The sequence below is a fragment of the Eptatretus burgeri genome, chromosome 8 (genome assembly GCF_056783735.1).
Source record: "Eptatretus burgeri isolate ZD-2024b chromosome 8, Ebu_testis_v1, whole genome shotgun sequence".
Lineage (NCBI taxonomy): Eukaryota > Metazoa > Chordata > Myxini > Myxiniformes > Myxinidae > Eptatretus > Eptatretus burgeri.
The window spans coordinates 3,950,826-3,969,312 of NC_140968.1; the positions used below are offsets into that span (position 1 = coordinate 3,950,826).

Below are 18,487 nucleotides of genomic sequence, written 5' to 3' on the forward strand. Positions count from 1 at the left end.
TAAAAACCGATCGACCCGTTAAGATTTATATTTGAGATTCAAATTACTATTTGTTATTTACATTCAGTCTCTTTCACCGGAGAGATTTCAATCTACTCGATAATATTATATTAACTCATATAGGAATGAAAAGGGCGGTGGAAAAATGTGCGGTTTAAAAGCCGGTTGTCATTTCTTCACAGGAACTTGTACAGTATTTTTTTTTTAAAGGTTTTGTTGCATTACTTTAAGAATTTTGAGATTAAGTTATGTATCACTTCCTTTTAAAATACAAACAAAAGCAAAGAACAAGAGTCGATAGAACATATAAATATTGCGCAGTGTATGATGTCCATGTCGGTATTGTTCGCCGCAGATTATTATTATTTTTTTTTTATTTTTTTTTTCCCCGCCTGCTGACTTCGTCTCCACGTGGTCACATGTCATTACAAGGAACAAGGTGCTAAAATTGGATTCAGAAATCGTCTGTTCGTGCTTTTTGTTATAGATTTATTCCATTTGGAAACCTTTAACATTGTATAAGAATCTAGTGAGGGCCACAACTAGAATATTATGTACAGTTTTGGTCACAACTTAGGAAGGACATAGATGTTATCGAGAAGGTTCAGTGTCAGGTTACTGGATTGATTCTGGGCCTACCTGAGACTCATCTATGATGAGCGGCTGAAGGAGACAGGGCTTTATACACCAGAAAGGAGGTGGGGACGAGGAGATATGATAGAGATGTTTAACATAATGAAAGGTGGAGATAAAATAAGTGAAGATTAATTATTCAACAGAGTAGACAGAGATAGGACCAGGGCCCAAAACCTGAGAGTAAAGAAGAAGAGAGTTAAGGTGGTATAGTAAGGTATCGTACAGGCATTGTATGACGTGACCTCACACAAATTGCAACAGAAACTCTTTCAACTGGTTTATTCTCATAAATATGTCCTGTATAACATATCAAAAGTCCTAAGGAATCCAAGTGGTGGAAACTATTGAAAAGTACTGATATCGGTGATGGCATTTTTCTCCATTGCGCATGTTGGTCATGCGCATCCATTGGGACCAGGAGGAAGAGTTCTGATTGGACTGTATTCCCAGTGAGGACAGTTGAGTTCAAGGATACGTTCTTGAAATCTTGCAATGAAAGAGGAGATGCCTGGGCGGTCATAGTGAAAGCTCGTGTGCTGCATGTGCATGACGTGCATGCTGCAGATGCAGTGCATCACCAAGTGTGCAGCGTAAATTTCAGTACCAAGAAGCAAATGCCAGCAGATCATCAGACCAGCGAAACTGAGGTAAACAAAACAAAACTGGGTCGGCCACAAGATGAAGAAAGATTGAACGCCTTTCTAGAAGTTGCGAACTTTCTCGAAGAAAATGACAATGAACAGACCACGATCAATGATCTTGTTTGCCGGATGGAAAACGATCTCAACGGCTCAGAACGTCAAGCATATGGCTCCACGCAAATGAAGTTCAAACTGAAGGAACAGTTTGGTGACAGAATCATCCACACCGAGATTGATGGGAAGCCAAATGTGGTTACCTTCAGAAGCACAGCCCTAGCGATCCTCCAGGACTTTTATGCTCACAGAAAAGCTGATCCCGAAACAGAGAAGAAGAGGATTATTGAAACTGCTGCCAAACTTATCAAAAATGACATCAAATCAGTTGAAACATACCATGATGTATATCCTGACTGTGAATCACTGGAGTCTGAAGAGGATGCCATCAACTTTCTTCCAGAAAGCCTCAGGGTTCTACTGAAAGGGTTGCTTGGGGTAAAAAAAAATGCCGGCATGAAAACTGCCTCCATCGGACAAGCAATCATCCACGCGATCCTTGGGTGTGATACCACATCCCGCCTCTATGGCATTGGTAAAGGAGCCGCCCTCAAGAAATTCACAACCAGTGATGACTTCCGTAAAGCGTGAGTCACATTTGCTCTACGGCTAGGATACGGCGGCCGTGCCCCCCCCCCACCCCCGATTTAACAGAAACGTGCGGCGGCCGCAGAGTTTCTGAGGTGGCCTCAGGGTGGCCCTACGCCGTATGGCTATCTTTTACAGGCCGTAGGGGTCTCCGTGGAATTAAAGCACGGAGTTATAACTTTTTTTCATTTCTAGGTTGGCCGTAGCAATTCGACAAGCCGTAGCCATGATGTAGATGTGTTCCACGTCGACCGTACATAGGGCGTACGGTGGGCTTGCGTTATTCGTGCGTTTTCCATAGGCTCATCAATGAAAAATGAATTTTGCCAACCCCCAAAAAATTACGGCGGCCGCACTATTTCCACGTTCGCCTTAGGGCCCCCTTGCGGTCGCCTTGCGGGCACCTTGAGGCTGCCTTGTGTCTGCCTTGAAAATTATATGGCCACCACAGGGATGCCCTCAGGTCACCGTGCGACATCAAATCAAAGACCGTACGGCACCCCCACATTTTCGGTCTCCGCAATGTCAAAATACCCCGTTTGGCTACCCAAAAAATAAAAACATATGTGACTGCTACATTGTGTGACCGTGGAAATACTGCGGCCGCCCTATAATTGCTCGTGGCCATAGATTTTTTAGACCCTACGGCCGCCGAGCCAATTGTGACAAGCATAAGCAAGCTGCAGTGTTTGACACACCGTCAACTTCCACAGCAGATGTTGTGGCAGCAGGAGAGAATGCTTTGGTCTGCCTGAACAATGGTAAGCCTGGGGAGTGACTAAACTCACTATGACACAAGCACTTTTGTGAGAAGGTGGCTACTAGAACTTCTTATGTACAGCCACAGAGCCTACCACCTACCTCTGCAGCAGCAAAGTACCACAGTCTCGGCGTGTACGACCAGGTGCAGCAGTGAAGGGGAACTGTGGATGAACTCCTGCCGCCAGACTGGGGATGGAAAGAAAGTGATGGGGGGGCTCATCCCTGTCCAAACTGACTTACCACCAGCTCCCCAGAAACTCCTGCATGTCATCAGATGCAGCTGCAAGACAGATTGCAGCAACCTAAGGTGCACATGCAAGAAGCACGACATTGAGTGCTCTGTTGCATGTAGCAACTGCAAAGGATCAGGGTGTGCAAATTCATTTCAGACTGAATGTGATGACGATGACGATGATGAAACCAGTGGTTGAGTAACCAGACAACCTAAAATATTACGTTGCCTATATAGTATAATAGTGCTGTTACTTTAAAATAATGTCTTCAGAAGCACATGACTTTTTATCGTTACACATTATTAGTTGTGTTGAACATCAGTGCATGCACTATTAAAGTATATATGCCAGGCCATTATAAATGGATTTAAATCATTTTGAGGTCTTATCTAAGCCTGGTGTTGGGTTAGTGGTTAGGGTGGTGGCTTGGGATCCCAGGGTCCTGAGTTCAAGCCCCGTTGGCTGCTGAATTAACACCAGGGGGTTGACTCAGCCTGTCATCCTTCCGAGGTCGGCGAAATGAGTACCAGTGTACTGGTCCCAGTGTATGCCCCGGTTAGAATAGGTGTACCATATCCCTGTGTGTCGTAAGAGGCGACCAGGGTTGGTGTCAGGAAGGGCATCCGGCCATAAAACATTGCCTCAAGAAAAAGCCCAACCCCTGCACAGCAGGGAAAAATGGCTGTAAAAACGGTCATTTTTATTTAGAGGTCTTATCTGATATCAATAATAATAAAATCTTATCAATAATAAAACCAGACCATTTTCCTATGGAAATGTGTTTAGTATTACATATATAGTTAGAGTGTTGCTAAATATCCCATTATAAAGTAGCAAAAAGTGGTACCAGAGTATGGTTAAGAAACATTTTGGAAAAAATAAAATTAAAAATAATTTTAATTTATTTAAAAAAAAATAATTTCCACCACTTGGATTCATTTGGACTTTTTATATGTTATAGAGGACACATTTATGAGTAATGAACAGTTATCTGATTTTCTGTTGCAATTTGTGTGAGGTTCAGTCCTTATTTGTCATATAATGCCTGGACTAGTAGGGGACTTTTACTCAGAGAGTAGTAAATGCATGGAATGGCCTCCATGGAAAGGTTGTGACAGCAGAAACATGAGATAATTTCAAATTGGAATTTGATAGGTACCTTGAAGTTCTGGAGATAGAGGGGTATGGGGACGTTGGTATGACTTTTCGGTAGCTTGAGCATGGATGGGTGATTGTGTACACGTGTGTGGAGTGTTGTCCGTGGGGGTCTCGTCATGGGGTGGTTTGTGGTTGATGTGCGTTTCTCACCCAAGAACTGCCTTTGCCCACCTCCCCCCAGAAAGAAAGAAAGAAATTTTTTTTTTGAATTTTTCTTTTTCATATCAATGGGTCTAGTGTTGATGCGGTGCAGGTACGATGGGCCGCATGGCCTCCTGCATATTGTGATTCATTGTCCTTGTGACCTTTTTCTGTCTGACATATCCCCCAAAGTTCTTTTAAACTCGTCTGATTTATGAATGGGAAAGAAGGTCATCATATTTTATTCTCTTAAACTGCTCTACCGCCTTTTTGTGACAGAGTAAGCAAATTCTATGTTTACACTCTACACCTAACCAGCCACTCGTAGAAAGAGGTGAAACTATCTCAGAAGCCAATGGATATTGTGAGTTTGTTCTCTGTGTTTGTTGCAGCACTGATGGGACTCAAATGGAATCCTGGCCGTGGCCTGTTGGTTTTAGGTCAAGCTTTGAGTACAATCCAGCATGCTGGGCACGTACCTGTACTCACCTTGTTCACAAAGGTGTGTTTGTGTGCATGTATTTGGGTGCACACTCTAAAAGGTCTCGAAGTAGTGTGAACGTTTCAACCCATGTTACAACTAACTGTAGGAATGAGTCTGGAAAAAACAACATTGTAAGACCATTTTGGCCCTAAACTTTGGGCATCCATTATCAGTTCTGCCAGACCCACCATTCATATCAGATCAGGACACCATTCTGAAATTACAAACGACTGCGTCTCATAAAAGGGGAACCAAATGATGAGCAAGTGCAGCGAGTGTGAGGGGGAGAGTGTCATTAATATCCAAAGGTGCAGAAAATTATTTTATACATGAACTGCATTTACTCAGACTCTTACTCCCAACAACCAAACCACCATGTTGTGGAATTTTCTGATCTGTTCTATTAACCGACTTGGTGTAAATCCAATTACTCAATTTGTAAGAAACAATTAATTCACTGTCCACAACGAAAAATACATTTCATCAAAGAACATTTATTGTGCGGTTACACGGAGTCCAAACCACTGAGATGTAAACATCCACAATGATTTGCACTAAGCTAAGATTACATTTCCTGGCATTTATATGCTTTTGTGGGAGTGGAGGGGTCTGATAAGCATTAGGCAAAATAACTCAAACTGCAATACGTGTCCACTGGGTGAAAGAGAATGACATAATCATTGCAAAAGTTGCAGTGTTATCAACCAGTTCACTGTTTCATAGTTAGACATTCCTTTTATCAACATTTAGGTCCAAAGACTCTTGGGTAAAGGGAAACATTACTGACAACTGATTCGACTATAGCATAAAAATTAAATTTATAAAGCACCAGCAACAATTATAATTGAGAGTACATGAATATAATTATTTTTTTCTTCCACAACCATTAAGTTCCTCAAACACACCCTCGACAGATGAAGATGTTCACGTTATCCAAGGCTCATGGAGAAGCTTGCACATGATCACATGCAGAATAGACTGGGAGACATCATTGTACATTACATGAATTACAAGGATGTTAATGGACAATGGGCAACCACATCTGGAATAGAACTTATATAATGGCACAAAATGATACACAACTATAATTCTCCATCTACATTGTATATTTGTCGTTACATATGGTACAAAAAGGGACTCCGACACTTACCTTTCAGCTGCTCAGTCTGGGTTTGATAGATGACCTCACTGCAGACTGACATGTTGAGGTTTCACAAGCAGAGCGGTGCATTACAAGTTGATGGATACACAAGAAAGTTTGATGCATGAGGAGGTCATTTATCCCATCAAGCCGCTGCTACATTAACACCACCTAAATTAGATCTAGATTTATTAATCAAAATTAATAGGGGGGTGAGGGGGGGGGGAGAGGGGGGGAGGGGGTGAGGTGGAGTGGAGGAGAGGGGATAAGAACAATTTTAAAGTCGGAGAGTTATTGCAAGGACACTGAACAAATTACAAATTCCTGCCTCAATAACCTACAGTTGAACATCCAGTCTGACCACCAGGTTTATGAAAGACTTTAGCCATAGACCTTCCGCAGCCAATGCCCCATAAAGGGAGGGGGTAAGTGGGACAGCAGCAGCAACAGTAGTAGTAGTGGTAGTCGTAGTGTTTTGTTTACCCTTTTGGGCTCTTCAGCTTGAAGCACCAACTTACGATTGGGCAATGGTAATTATAATTATAACTTGTAAGAAAGACCGTCAAAAATGACGTGTTGGAATTATTTCATTCAAACTATTCAAGGAGACTGAAAGATATGATGTTTCATATAGCAAGAAGCGTTATTTTAAAACACGACAGTACATGTACAAATGTTACCCTATTTTCTTTATATTCTGGGATGTTTCGTTTTGACGGTACAGCCTCGTGAGCATGCCAAAGTCTGAAGCCTCAGCCTAGCGTCAGGTGTGCTTTTATCTTCTTTATTTATTAGACATCCTATGGACGTAAATGAACACTCGTTTTACTCTGCGTGCGTTACCATCATGTGCAGCAAATTCCACACCTCCCTCTGCCTTCTATTTGTATGTTGTTTTTTTTAAACGCTTCTATTCACCGCCATTGATACCCAGTTGCAAGTCACCATCTCCAATTCGAAAAGAAGACACGTAATTACTCTTTCAAGAAAAATGTTTTTTTGAGTTTTTTTATCCTGGAAAAAATAGACCAGAGTGAACAGTCATATTAAAAGATTGGCCTTTAAAACCATTCTTATGAAAGGGGACAGACAAATGCACACTGTTTTATATAGGTAGATTGTAGACCTCCTCATCGTCGGGATTTCAATAACTCAAGTGACTAATGGTTCAAAACTATTTGACTGGTTGAAGATTTTTTTGCGTTATTATTGCAAAACCAACATTCATTTATCTATTTTGTTTGTTTGATTTCTTTTGCAGAAAATTTGTCCCCTTTGTGATGAGGCAAAGGAGGAATTGAAACCTTACAAGAAAAGGGTGGGTACTTTGGGGTGGTGGGTTAGGGTAAGAGGGGGAAGTGGGAGTTTTTTTTAGCACATGATGTGTTTTTAACAATCATCATGTTGGGGTTTTAACCTACAGTTTGTTCCCCTTGCTTGTAGTTTATCCTTGAGGAGGTTTACATTGACAGAGTGGAGAATTCATCTTGGTACAACAAGTATAAGAACGACATTCCCGTATTCCACCTAAATGGACAATTTCTGATGAAACACCACATCAACAAAAAACTTCTCGAGAAAAGCCTGGAAAAGCTGGAAAACCAAACGGAGCGAAACTCGAACTACTCGTCCAGCAAACACGGCCCCACCTCATGAAAGCCTTACCGTTAGTCTCCATTACGAGACTATGTGAGATGTTCAAACCAAAACCACAATGCCACACAGACTCCTTGCATCAACAATGCTGAGAAAATATTGGCAACTGGAACAGAAATTCATTTTTCCTTTAATAAACCATTTACTAGCAATGACGTCGTATTTCAACAAAAGAACAAAAACATTTGTAGTGACCTAATGCACTCGTAAAAGTTCACCTGATAGTTAACACATCACGTGACATCACGTGCTCCTATGTGAGATGCTCATACATACAGCTATGTACTTTGACTAGATATTGCTCAAGACTTCAGCCTCGTTACAATTTCCGGAACCGTACAAGCTCGAATGGACATTTCCAAATAACAGGATAAAACAGAAGGCCTTCATGACTTGGACACAATATACAAGAACCATTTGCTCCAGGTCTCGGTGACTGAATGATCGATGATTCATATGAACCTGAACATTTCAAACTGCATTTGTTCTTGTTGTTTTAACAAATCTGCATTCAATCAGCAATTTGTACTGGGAGACGTCACAACAAAGTACCTGGTGCAGGTGGTCGTGAGGGTGTAAATTGAAAGCGAAAATAAATGAAAGGAGGAGGGCAAAATGTTAGGTGAAGAAATTATAATAAATCAATAACTTGTAATTGCTACTTTTTGTGGTGGCGAGGGGGGGGGGAGGGAGAGGGGATGGGAGGAGGAGGAATTTGTCATGTTCATCAAATGCAACTTCTGAAGAAAAAAAAATGTAGAGTTGCCAATAATTTCACAGTAGCAGCAAAATCGGTTGTCCTGCTGAGCAAGTATGGATCACATACTTTCAAATTGCCGTCGTACTTTCTCCGAGGCCATGTGATCCAGCTGCCTTTGCCGTAGTGTCACGAGTAATGCAAAGAACAGTCCTGTGGACAGCATGGCAGCCTCAAAATACCAGAATGTTCTCTCTTCCACAACATGAGAGCGGCAACTAAGGAACAGTCACAGGAAAGGGTATGCGAGGGATGTGGAAATGCAAAGATAAATTAATAGAGGCCATTAGGGTAAAGTGGTATCACTGACAAATGTACAATCTCACCCACAAACTTAGCTTGGCCTACTTCTACCCTGGAGTTAGACCTTTAGTCAAATCAATTTATTTTCTTCTCCAGACAAGACGACGTTGATGGTTCAATACGTCTCGTCTTTGGTTTAAAGCCACTGCTTATGTCCTACCACTCAACTGCTTCTTTAATGGCACAATCTGTCCCATTTTCTTGGGGAGGGGCGGGGGGAGGCGGAGAGGGGAAGGGGTTCGTCCAAGAAAGAAGGTTTACCCCTAGTCGTTCACGAGCTGGCCGGCCGGACCTAAAGGCCCAGTCACACCTTGACATTTTAGCCAGCTTATGCCGATTTTTGGAAAAATTTGTGTAAAACACTGGTACACGTCGAATACGTTATGGGTAAGTTTTGATAACATTGAGAGCATGCTGAAAAACACTGCCATACGTCGTAGTACGCTGGCTTTAAACGTTGTACTTTTCGGTTGTCCTCAAATTTTCCATGCTTGAAATTTTAAGACTTATGCCAGCGAATGACTCGCATGTTCCGCATAATGCTGGCCATAAGTTGTAGCCACGTTACGCGATCGTTGACACACATTGACGCACGTTACTTGTAAGTTACTCATAAGTCGAAACACGTCGAGGTAATGTTTAGCGTACCCGAAACTTATTTCTAACCTATGAGTAACGTGTTGTAGGCACGTTACGCAATCGTTGACACACGTTACTTGTAAGGAACTCGTAAGTCAAAACACGTCAATGTAATGGTTAGCGTCAGTGTTCCAGACTCCCTGGGGTTTTTTTTCTTCTTCTTCGGTATGACGGTGATGTCGACACTTCGATTTCTAGTGCGGTTATAATATAATATAATTAAAAGGCTGCCGCTCAACGATTTAAATCATAACCACACTAGAAAATCGAAGTGTCGACATCACCGTCATGCCGAAGAAAAATAAAAAAAAAAGGAGGCTGGAACACTGACGCTAACCATTACCTTGAGTGTTTCGACTTATGAGCACCTGACAAGTAACTTTTGTCAACGTGTGCCAACGTTCGCATATCGTGCGTACAACTTATTCCCATCGCATGCGGAACGTGTGTCATACGACAAGTACATCGTAAAATGTTTAACACGTTAATAATTACAAGACGTACTCCATTTAATACGACGTATGATAGCGTACTTTGGCGTTTTATTTACGCATACCAAACTTACCCATACCGTATTTGACATGCGCCAGCGTTTTAGACGCATTTTTCAGAGGTCGGCATACGCTGGCAAGATCGCCAAGGTGTGACTGCGATGTTGACACTTCCATTTCTGCGGCGGTTATGATTTGAATCGTTGTGTGGCAGCCTTTTAATAAGCTATGTCACGTCATCGTCGGCGATGCGTGCAGCGTGCTAGGCATAAGTTAGACTATCGTTGGGCATAGGTTGGGAAGGCCGACAACAGGCTCAGCATTCGTTGGTATAAGTTAGCTATAACACAACAAAACGTTCTGTGTCCGTTACTAATATGTTATGCATACGACCAATTCGTTATGAATACGTCCGAATCTTTAAAAAAAACATCAAAAGTTCAACGTAAGCCAGCGTTTTACATACATTTTAATACGTTGCCATTGCTGGCTAAAACGTCAAGGTGTGACTGGGCCTTAACCAAAAGGTTATTTGGTCAAAAATTTGAGGTCTGTTGAGGGTGCTGGCGATAACTCGCCAACTCTTCACGAGAGACTGTAGGATCTTTCATGTCCACCATCTGATGCAAGCAGATGGGACAGCCAGCTTAATATCCATCCGAGGGACGGTGTACTTTGTGATGCCCTGCCTGCAAAGCACCAATCCAACAATTTATAGTTGGGTCTAGGAAGATTGGAAAATTCTCTGCATCACTTTACAGATTTCTGCAACCAGTACCCATAGTTGCAGTGCGAACATAGGTCAAAAATTGAAACGGTGTTTTAGTCCTCAATTTTATTTAAATAAAAAACTAAATTTCTAGTAAATAGTCAAGCCAGTTTTGTTCAATAGTAAGAAAAATTACAAAATATTTGAATTTTCTGTCGTGTGTGTGTGTGTGTGTGTGTGTGTGTGTGTGTGTGTGTGTGTGTGTGTGTGTGTGTGTGTGTGTGTGTGTGTGTGTGTGTGTGTGTGCGCGCGCGTGCACTTTATGGTACTTTTCTGGAGGGGCGGGAGGGGAGGGGGAGAAGGGGTGGGGGGAAGAAAGGATGCGGGGGGGGGAGAGGGAGTTAAATGTTCTGATTTTGAGGGGTATATATATTTTATGGACGTACCCAAAAAGCATAATGTGGGATATTTGTCAATTGGAAAGGATCGAATACCTAAATGTACAAGATTTTCATGGATTACCATTGGGAGACTCGTATTTTATTCCTTGATAAGTCGTGATGAGTGATGTAAACGACAACCTGTTTTTATCATTGCTGAGATAAGCTTCAATGTTAGGAAACCTTCCAGAGATGATAAATTGGTGTCACAGAGAACCCTACCATTTTACCCCCGATTCTACATCACGATGGGCATGTTAAAGTTCATTATTTGATATCTTTCCAACCATCAACATGCGTAGCCTCTATTTAAACACGTACAAAACAAATCCCGAACAACCCCATTCATTTGGGAGCACGTTACTGGAAACCAGGGTTTTTCTTCCTTTGTTACCTCCACCACCGAAGGTGGACAGAGGTTATGTTTTTACCCCCGTTTGTTTGTTTATCTGTTTGTTTTTGTGCAAGACATCTCAAAAAGTTGTGAACGGATTCGGACAAAACTTGGTGGACACGTTTGGTTTGTGACAAGGAAGAATGTATTCGATTTTGGTGAAAATAAGGATCCTTTTTTTTTGTCAAGATCCGGATCTAACATTGAATTTTGTAAAGTGATTCTTCACCATTGAGAAATGGGGAAGTGACCTTCTAGTTTTTAGGTGTAACAAGAAGGGGGGGGGTGGTGGGGAAAGAAACCAAATTTCTTTTCTCCAATCAATTTGAAGTGAAGCAATTAATCAAAATCACTAGTCTCGTTATTAATTATGACTTACATTAAAGGTCCACAGAATCAGAAAGTCATGTTTGGTTTAACGAATAAATATCGCTTCACTTAACCGTTTTTTTCTTGAACAAATATATTGAAACTAAGATTTTAATGTTGGTTTTTTTTTGTGTCCTTGTACACCGAATGGTCCTCCCCCCAAAAAATAAAAATAAAACCAGCGGCAATGTTCTGCTTCGGGACTTGTGTTTACGTGTCACCTACATACGTACTGACAAACTCTGAACTCTGAAAAAGTATTGACAATGCCATCTAGATGTATTGTTGCTGGTTCTAGTAATACAACCAACAATGGTGTGCGTGTGCACCATGTTTTCCCAAAAGATCCATCTGAGGAAAATTTGGACGGAAAAAGTAAAACTGACCAAGGGAAGTGGCGTGGCCCAACTATTCCGAGCGTCATTTGCAGTGCCCATTTTGAACGACACCGGCCTGTATTCCCAGTTTGGGATGAGTAAATTGAAGCGATTGAAATCCGACGCGATCCCCACGAAGATTAGAGATAATTATATAAGGAAATGGACAAAACAGCTGCAGAAACTCATGAGAAACTGAGGGTAAGTAGCATTATTTATTTATTTGTTTTTTAACCCAGCATTTCTATTTAGCATCGGTCATGATTGCCTTTCAATTTTGAGCAAAGCACTCAATTTTATTTTAATTTCTGATTCTGTGGACCCTTGAGCTGGTCATCTCTAATTGGGCCTCCAAATGAAGAATAACCGAGTGCTTTGCCGAGGAAAGTTAATTCTTGACCACTCCACTCTCCATCCTCCAATGCATTGGGACGTACTGTAACACCACGATGTATGTCATCATTCACTGGGTGATGCAATTTCTGCATCTTCCATGTGCTGTCATGATAGGCCAAGGATGTATGCCTCTGTTGGAGTGTGCTCCATCAGCTGTACTGCCCATCCATGTACGAGAGGGTTTACTATCAAGCCGAGCCGTAAGTGAAGCCTAGCTGTTTTTAAAAAATGTTTTTAAATAGTTATTCTGAAAAATGTGCGCGAGCTGGTATGCTGTGTTTGTACGGTGTTCTACAATCATCTTACCATTAAGGATAGCGGTTGTGATAAACACAAAAATGAGAGTGCTCGACTCACAAGGACTTATTCTGGTCTCGGGAAACAAGGAAAACAAGGATTCCCAATCGTGTCGATGCTGCAGCTTTCTCGATCGTATGAGATGCAACGTTTCCTCAAACAATCATTTTGATGTTCCAGACTTTACAGAGCGTTGGTGCTGCCAAAGCAGTTTCTTGGCAAGGGTTATACTGGGTGGTTTGTCATTGCCTTCCCAATGTTGTTTGTTAGTGCTTTATCCTTTGAAACACCAACTGTCAAGCAAGGAAGTAGCACGTACCATATTTAAAGTCTTTGATATGACTCGGATGGAGTTCAAACCACTGAACTCCCAGACTCGGAGCGGACACTCTAACCATTAGGGGATAACTTTATAAACCTTTGGAAAGCAATCAGGAAAGCAAAGATAATTTGTCCTTTTCTGTGAACTTAGGAGTGGTTAAAACAACAATTTCCTCCAGGATGAGAATTACAACACATTTTACTCAAAAAGGGATATTACCTATCACACATGGTATTTTAACGTCTTGTACCAAGATACACTATATGATCATTTGCAACGACTTGGAACATGGACACATTGAAATTCTTGATGTTGTAACATGTAACGCAATTACCTGCGGTAATCTTTCTTTCCAGAATGTGAACACAAAAGTTTCTCCACAAATCCTGTGGCTTTGCACTCTTGAAACGTTTTCTGTGGTATGGCAAAAAAGAAAATTTAGTGTTGAACATTCTTCTTACTCGTTTCCCTTTATATGGGGTGAGGCCTAATGCCAATGCTGCTGCTGCTGCTGCTGCCCCCACCGTTTGTACAATACTTCTGCACTGCTCTCTATCCTTAGACAACTATCTCCATCCCCATCTTGCCTGCAATGCTCCTCATACAAATCTTCCCATCTCCGCAGAGGTCAACCTCTTTTCCTCCTACCTTGCTCCCTCAATATCTCTCTCTCTCTCTCTCTCTCTCTCTCTCTCTCTCTCTCTCTCTCTCTCTCTCTCTCTCTCTCTCTCTCTCTCTCTCTCTCTCTCTCTCTCTCTCTCTCTCTCTCTCTCTCTCTCTCTCTCTCTCTCTCTCTCTCTCTCTCTCTCTCTCTCTCTCTCTCTCTCTCTCTCTCTCTCTCTCTCTCTCTCTCTCTCTCTCTCTCTCTCTCTCTCTCTCTCTCTCTCTCTCTCTCTCTCTCTCTCTCTCTCTCTCTCTCTCTCTCTCTCTCTCTCTCTCTCTCTCTCTCTCTCTCTCTCTCTCTCTCTCTCGCAACCTCTCTCTCTCTCTCTCTCTCTCTCTCTCTCTCTCTCTACCTCTCTCTCTCTCTCTCTCTCTCTCTCTCTCTCTCTCTCTCTCTCTCTCTCGCAACCTCTCTCTCTCTCGCAACCTCTCTCTCTCGCAACCTCTCTCTCTCGCAACCTCTCTCTCTCGCAACCTCTCTCTCTCTCGCAACCTCTCTCTCTCGCAACCTCTCTCTCTCTCTCTCTCGCAACCTCTCTCTCTCGCAACCTCTCTCTCTCTCTCTCTCTCTCTCGCAACCTCTCTCTCGCAACCTCTCTCTCGCAACCTCTCTCTCGCAACCTCTCTCTCGCAACCTCTCTCTCGCAACCTCTCTCTCGCAACCTCTCTCTCGCAACCTCTCTCTCGCAACCTCTCTCTCGCAACCTCTCTCTCTCTCTCTCTCTCGCAACCTCTCTCTCGCAACCTCTCTCTCGCAACCTCTCTCTCGCAACCTCTCTCTCGCAACCTCTCTCTCGCAACCTCTCTCTCGCAACCTCTCTCTCGCAACCTCTCTCTCGCAACCTCTCTCTCTCTCGCAACCTCTCTCTCTCTCTCTCTCTCTCTCTCTCTCTCGCAACCTCTCTCTCTCTCTCTCTCTCGCAACCTCTCTCTCTCTCTCTCTCTCGCAACCTCTCTCTCGCAACCTCTCTCTCTCTCTCTCTCTCGCAACCTCTCTCTCTCTCTCTCTCTCTCGCAACCTCTCTCTCTCTCTCTCTCTCTCTCTCGCAACCTCTCTCTCTCTCTCTCGCAACCTCTCTCTCGCAACCTCTCTCTCTCTCTCTCTCTCTCTCTCTAAACCTCTCTCTCTCTCTCTCTCTCGCAACCTCTCTCTCTCTCTCTCTGTAACCTCTCTCTCTCTCTCTCTCGCAACCTCTCTCTCTCGCAACCTCTCTCTCTCTCTCTCGCAACCTCTCTCTCTCGCAACCTCTCTCTCTCTCTCTCGCAACCTCTCTCTCTCTCTCTCGCAACCTCTCTCTCCCTCTCTCTACCTCCCTCTACCTCTACCTCTACCTCTACCTCTACCTCTACCTCTACCTCTACCTCTACCTCTACCTCTACCTCTACCTCTACACCTCTCTCTCTACACCTCTCTCTCTACCTCTCTATCTCTCTACCTCTCTACCTCTCTACCTCTCTACCTCTCTACCTCTCTACCTCTCTACCTCTCTACGTCTCTACCTCTCTACCTCTCTACCTCTCTACCTCTCTACCTCTCTACCTCTCTACCTCTCTACCTCTCTCTCAACCTCTCTCTCAACCTCTCTCTCAACCTCTCTCTCAACCTCTCTCTCAACCTCTCTCTCTCTCGCAACCTCTCTCAACCTCTCTCTACCTCTCTCAACCTCTCTCTCCCTCTCTCAACCCCTCACTACCTCTCTCTACCTCTCTCAACCTCTCTCTACCTCTCTCACCCTCTCTCAACCTCTCTCTCTCTCAACCTCTCTCTCTCAACCTCTCTCTCAACCTCTCTCTCTCTCGCAACCTCTCTCTCTCTCTCAACCTCTCTCTCAACCTCTCTCTCAACCTCTCTCTCAACCTCTCTCTCTCTCGCAACCTCTCTCTCTCTCTACCTCTCTCAACCTCTCTCTCAACCTCTCTCTCTCTCTCTCTCTCTCTCTCTCGCAACCTCTCTCTCTCTCTCTCTCTCGCAACCTCTCTCTCTCTCTCTCTCGCAACCTCTCTCTCTCTCTCTCTCTCGCAACCTCTCTCTCTCTCTCTCTACTCAACCTCTCTCTCTCTCTCTCTCTCTCGCAACCTCTCTCTCTCTCTCTCTCTACCTCTCTCTACCTCTCTCTACCTCTCTCTACCTCTCTCTACCTCTCTCTACCTCTCTCTTCCTCTCTCTACCTCTCTCTACCTCTCTCATCCTCTCTCACCCTCTCTCTCTCTCTCAGCCTCTCTCATCCTCTCTCTCTCAACCTCTCTCAACCTCTCTCTCTCTCAACCTCTCTCTCTCTCAACCTCTCTCTCTCAACCTCTGTCTCAACCTCTCTCTCAACCTCTCTCTCTCTCGCAACCTCTCTCTCTCTCGCAACCTCTCTCTCTCTCTACCTCTCTCAACCTCTCTCTCTCTCTACCTCTCTCAACCTCTCTCAACCTCTCTCAACCTCTCTCTCTCAACCTCTCTCTCTCAACCTCTCTCTCAACCTCTCTCTCTCTCGCAACCTCTCTCTCTCTCTCAACCTCTCTCTCTCAACCTCTCTCTCTCTCGCAACCTCTCTCTCTCTCTCTACCTCTCTCAACCTCTCTCAACCTCTCTCAACCTCTCTCAACCTCTCTCTCTCTCTCTCTCTCTCTCTCGCAACCTCTCTCTCTCTCTCTCTCTCTCTCTCGCAACCTCTCTCTCAACCTCTCTCTCTCTCTCAACCTCTCTCAACCTCTCTCTCTACCTCTCTCTCTCAACCTCTCTCTCTACCTCTCTCTCGCAACCTCTCTCTCTCTCTCGCAACCTCTCTCTCTCTCTCTCTCTCGCAACCTCTCTCTCTCTCTCTCTCTCTCGCAACCTCTCTCTCTCTCTCTCTCTCTCTCTCTCTCTCCCAACCTCTCTCTCTCTCTCTCTCTCTCTCGCACCCTCTCTCTCCCTCTCTCTCTCTCGCAACCTCTCTCTCTCTCTCTCTCTCTCGCAACCTCTCTCTCTCTCTCTCTCTCGCAACCTCTCTCTCTCTCTCTCTCTCGCAACCTCTCTCTCTCTCTCTCTCGCAACCTCTCTCTCTCTCTCTCTCGCAACCTCTCTCTCTCTCTCTCTCTCTCGCAACCTCTCTCTCTCTCTCTCGCAACCTCTCTCTCTCTCTCTCTCTCGCAACCTCTCTCGCAACCTCTCTCTCTCTCTCTCTCTCTCTCGCAACCTCTCTCGCAACCTCTCTCTCTCTCTCGCAACCTCTCTCTCAACCTCTCTCTCTCTCGCAACCTCTCTCTCCCTCTCTCTCTCTCTCTCGCAACCTCTCTCTCTCTCTCTCTCTCGCAACCTCTCTCTCTCTCTCTCTCGCAACCTCTCTCTCTCTCTCTCTCTACTTAACCTCTCTCTCTCTCTCTCTCGCAACCTCTCTCTCTCTCTCTCTCTCTCGCAACCTCTCTCTCTCTCTCTCTCTCGCAACCTCTCTCTCTCTCTCTCTCTCGCAACCTCTCTCTCTCTCTCTCTCTCTACCTCTCTCTACCTCTCTCTACCTCTCTCTACCTCTCTCTACCTCTCTCTACCTCTCTCTACCTCTCTCTACCTCTCTCTACCTCTCTCTACCTCTCTCAACCTCTCTCAACCTCTCTCTCTCTCAACCTCTCTCAACCTCTCTCTCTCTCAACCTCTCTCTCTCAACCTCTCTCTCAACCTCTCTCTCTCAACCTCTCTCTCAACCTCTCTCTCAACCTCTCTCTCTCTCGCAACCTCTCTCTCTCTCAACCTCTCTCTCTCAACCTCTCTCTCAACCTCTCTCTCAACCTCTCTCTCTCTCGCAACCTCTCTCTCTCTCTACCTCTCTCTACCTCTCTCTACCTCTCTCTACCTCTCTCTCTCTCTCTCTACCTCTACCTCTACCTCTACCTCTACCTCTACCTCTACCTCTACACCTCTCTCTCTACCTCTACACCTCTCTCTCTGCCTCTCTCTCTCTCTCTCTACCTCTCTCTCTACCTCTCTCTCTACCTCTCTACCTCTCTATCTCTCTACCTCTCTACCTCTCTACCTCTCTACCTACCTCTCTACCTCTCTACCTCTCTACCTCTCTACCTCTCTACCTCTCTACCTCTCTACCTCTCTACCTCTCTCTCTACCTCTCTCTCTACCTCTCTCTCTACCTCTCTCTCTACCTCTCTACCTCTCTACCTCTCTACCTCTCTACCTCTCTCTCAACCTCTCTCTCTCTCTCTCGCCACCTCTCTCTCTCTCGCAACCTCTCTCTCTCTCAACCTCTCTCTCTCACCCTCTCTCTCAACCTCTCTCTCAACCTCTCTCTCTCTCGCAACCTCTCTCTCTCTCTCTACCTCTCTCAACCTCTCTCTACCTCTCTCAACCTCTCTCAACCTCTCTCTCTCTCAACCTCTCTCTCTCAACCTCTCTCTCTCAACCTCTCTCTCTCAACCTCTCTCTCTCAACCTCTCTCTCTCTCGCAACCTCTCTCTCTCTCGCAACCTCTCTCTCTCTCTCAACCTCTCTCTCTCTCTCAACCTCTCTCTCAACCTCTCTCTCTCTCGCAACCTCTCTCTCTCTACCTCTCTCAACCTCTCTCTCAACCTCTCTCTCAACCTCTCTCTCTCTCTCAACCTCTCTCTCTCTCTCTACCTCTCTCTCTCTCTCTCAACCTCTCTCTCTCTCTCTCAACCTCTCTCTCTCAACCTCTCTCTCAACCTCTCTCTCTCTCTCATCCTCTCTCTCAACCTCTCTCTCTCTCGCACCCTCTCTCTCTCTCTCTCTCTCTCTCTCGCAACCTCTCTCTCTCTCTCTCGCAACCTCTCTCTCTCTCTCTCTCGCAACCTCTCTCTCTCTCTCTCGCAACCTCTCTCTCTCTCTCTCTCGCAACCTCT

At 44.5% G+C, this 18,487-nt stretch overlaps 2 protein-coding genes across 3 annotated transcripts in view; one reads left to right on the forward strand and one right to left on the reverse strand.

Moving 5' to 3' along the window:
• Nucleotides 1-344: 344 nt before the first annotated feature.
• Nucleotides 345-9,376, forward strand: C8H5orf63 (chromosome 8 C5orf63 homolog). 2 transcript variants are annotated; one of them, XM_085890680.1, is made up of 4 exons: nucleotides 345-439; nucleotides 4,606-4,715; nucleotides 7,100-7,156; nucleotides 7,282-8,149. In XM_085890680.1, exons 2-4 carry the CDS (start codon nucleotides 4,611-4,613, stop codon nucleotides 7,492-7,494), a joined length of 375 nt encoding a protein of 124 aa, XP_085746806.1. In that variant the 5' UTR covers nucleotides 345-439; nucleotides 4,606-4,610; the 3' UTR covers nucleotides 7,495-8,149. The 2 variants fall into 2 exon arrangements, with proteins under 2 accessions (XP_085746806.1, XP_085746807.1); XM_085890681.1 differs by lacking the exon at nucleotides 345-439 and adding an exon at nucleotides 482-698 and having other exon boundaries at nucleotides 7,282-9,376.
• JTB (jumping translocation breakpoint) overlaps nucleotides 7,609-18,487 on the reverse strand; it is a 33,687-nt gene continuing 22,808 nt past the window's right edge. Inside the window, exons 4-5 of the mRNA XM_085890679.1 lie at nucleotides 13,323-13,402; nucleotides 7,609-8,469 (exon numbers count right to left, since the gene is read on the reverse strand). Coding sequence (XP_085746805.1) covers nucleotides 8,313-8,469; nucleotides 13,323-13,402 — 237 coding nt within the window. The 3' untranslated portion in view covers nucleotides 7,609-8,312. The remainder of the gene's footprint in view (nucleotides 8,470-13,322; nucleotides 13,403-18,487) is intronic.

What these genes read in the sequence shown, in the direction of transcription:
- C8H5orf63 (XM_085890680.1), top strand. Translation starts at nt 4,611, where the DNA reads ATGGGACTCAAATGGAATCCTGGCCGTGGCCTGTTGGTTTTAGGTCAA. An exon ending in TACTCACCTTGTTCACAAAG is followed by an intron (nt 4,716 to 7,099) that starts GTGTGTTTGTGT and finishes TTTCTTTTGCAG; the next exon opens with AAAATTTGTCCCCTTTGTGA. An exon ending in TGAAACCTTACAAGAAAAGG is followed by an intron (nt 7,157 to 7,281) that starts GTGGGTACTTTG and finishes CCTTGCTTGTAG; the next exon opens with TTTATCCTTGAGGAGGTTTA.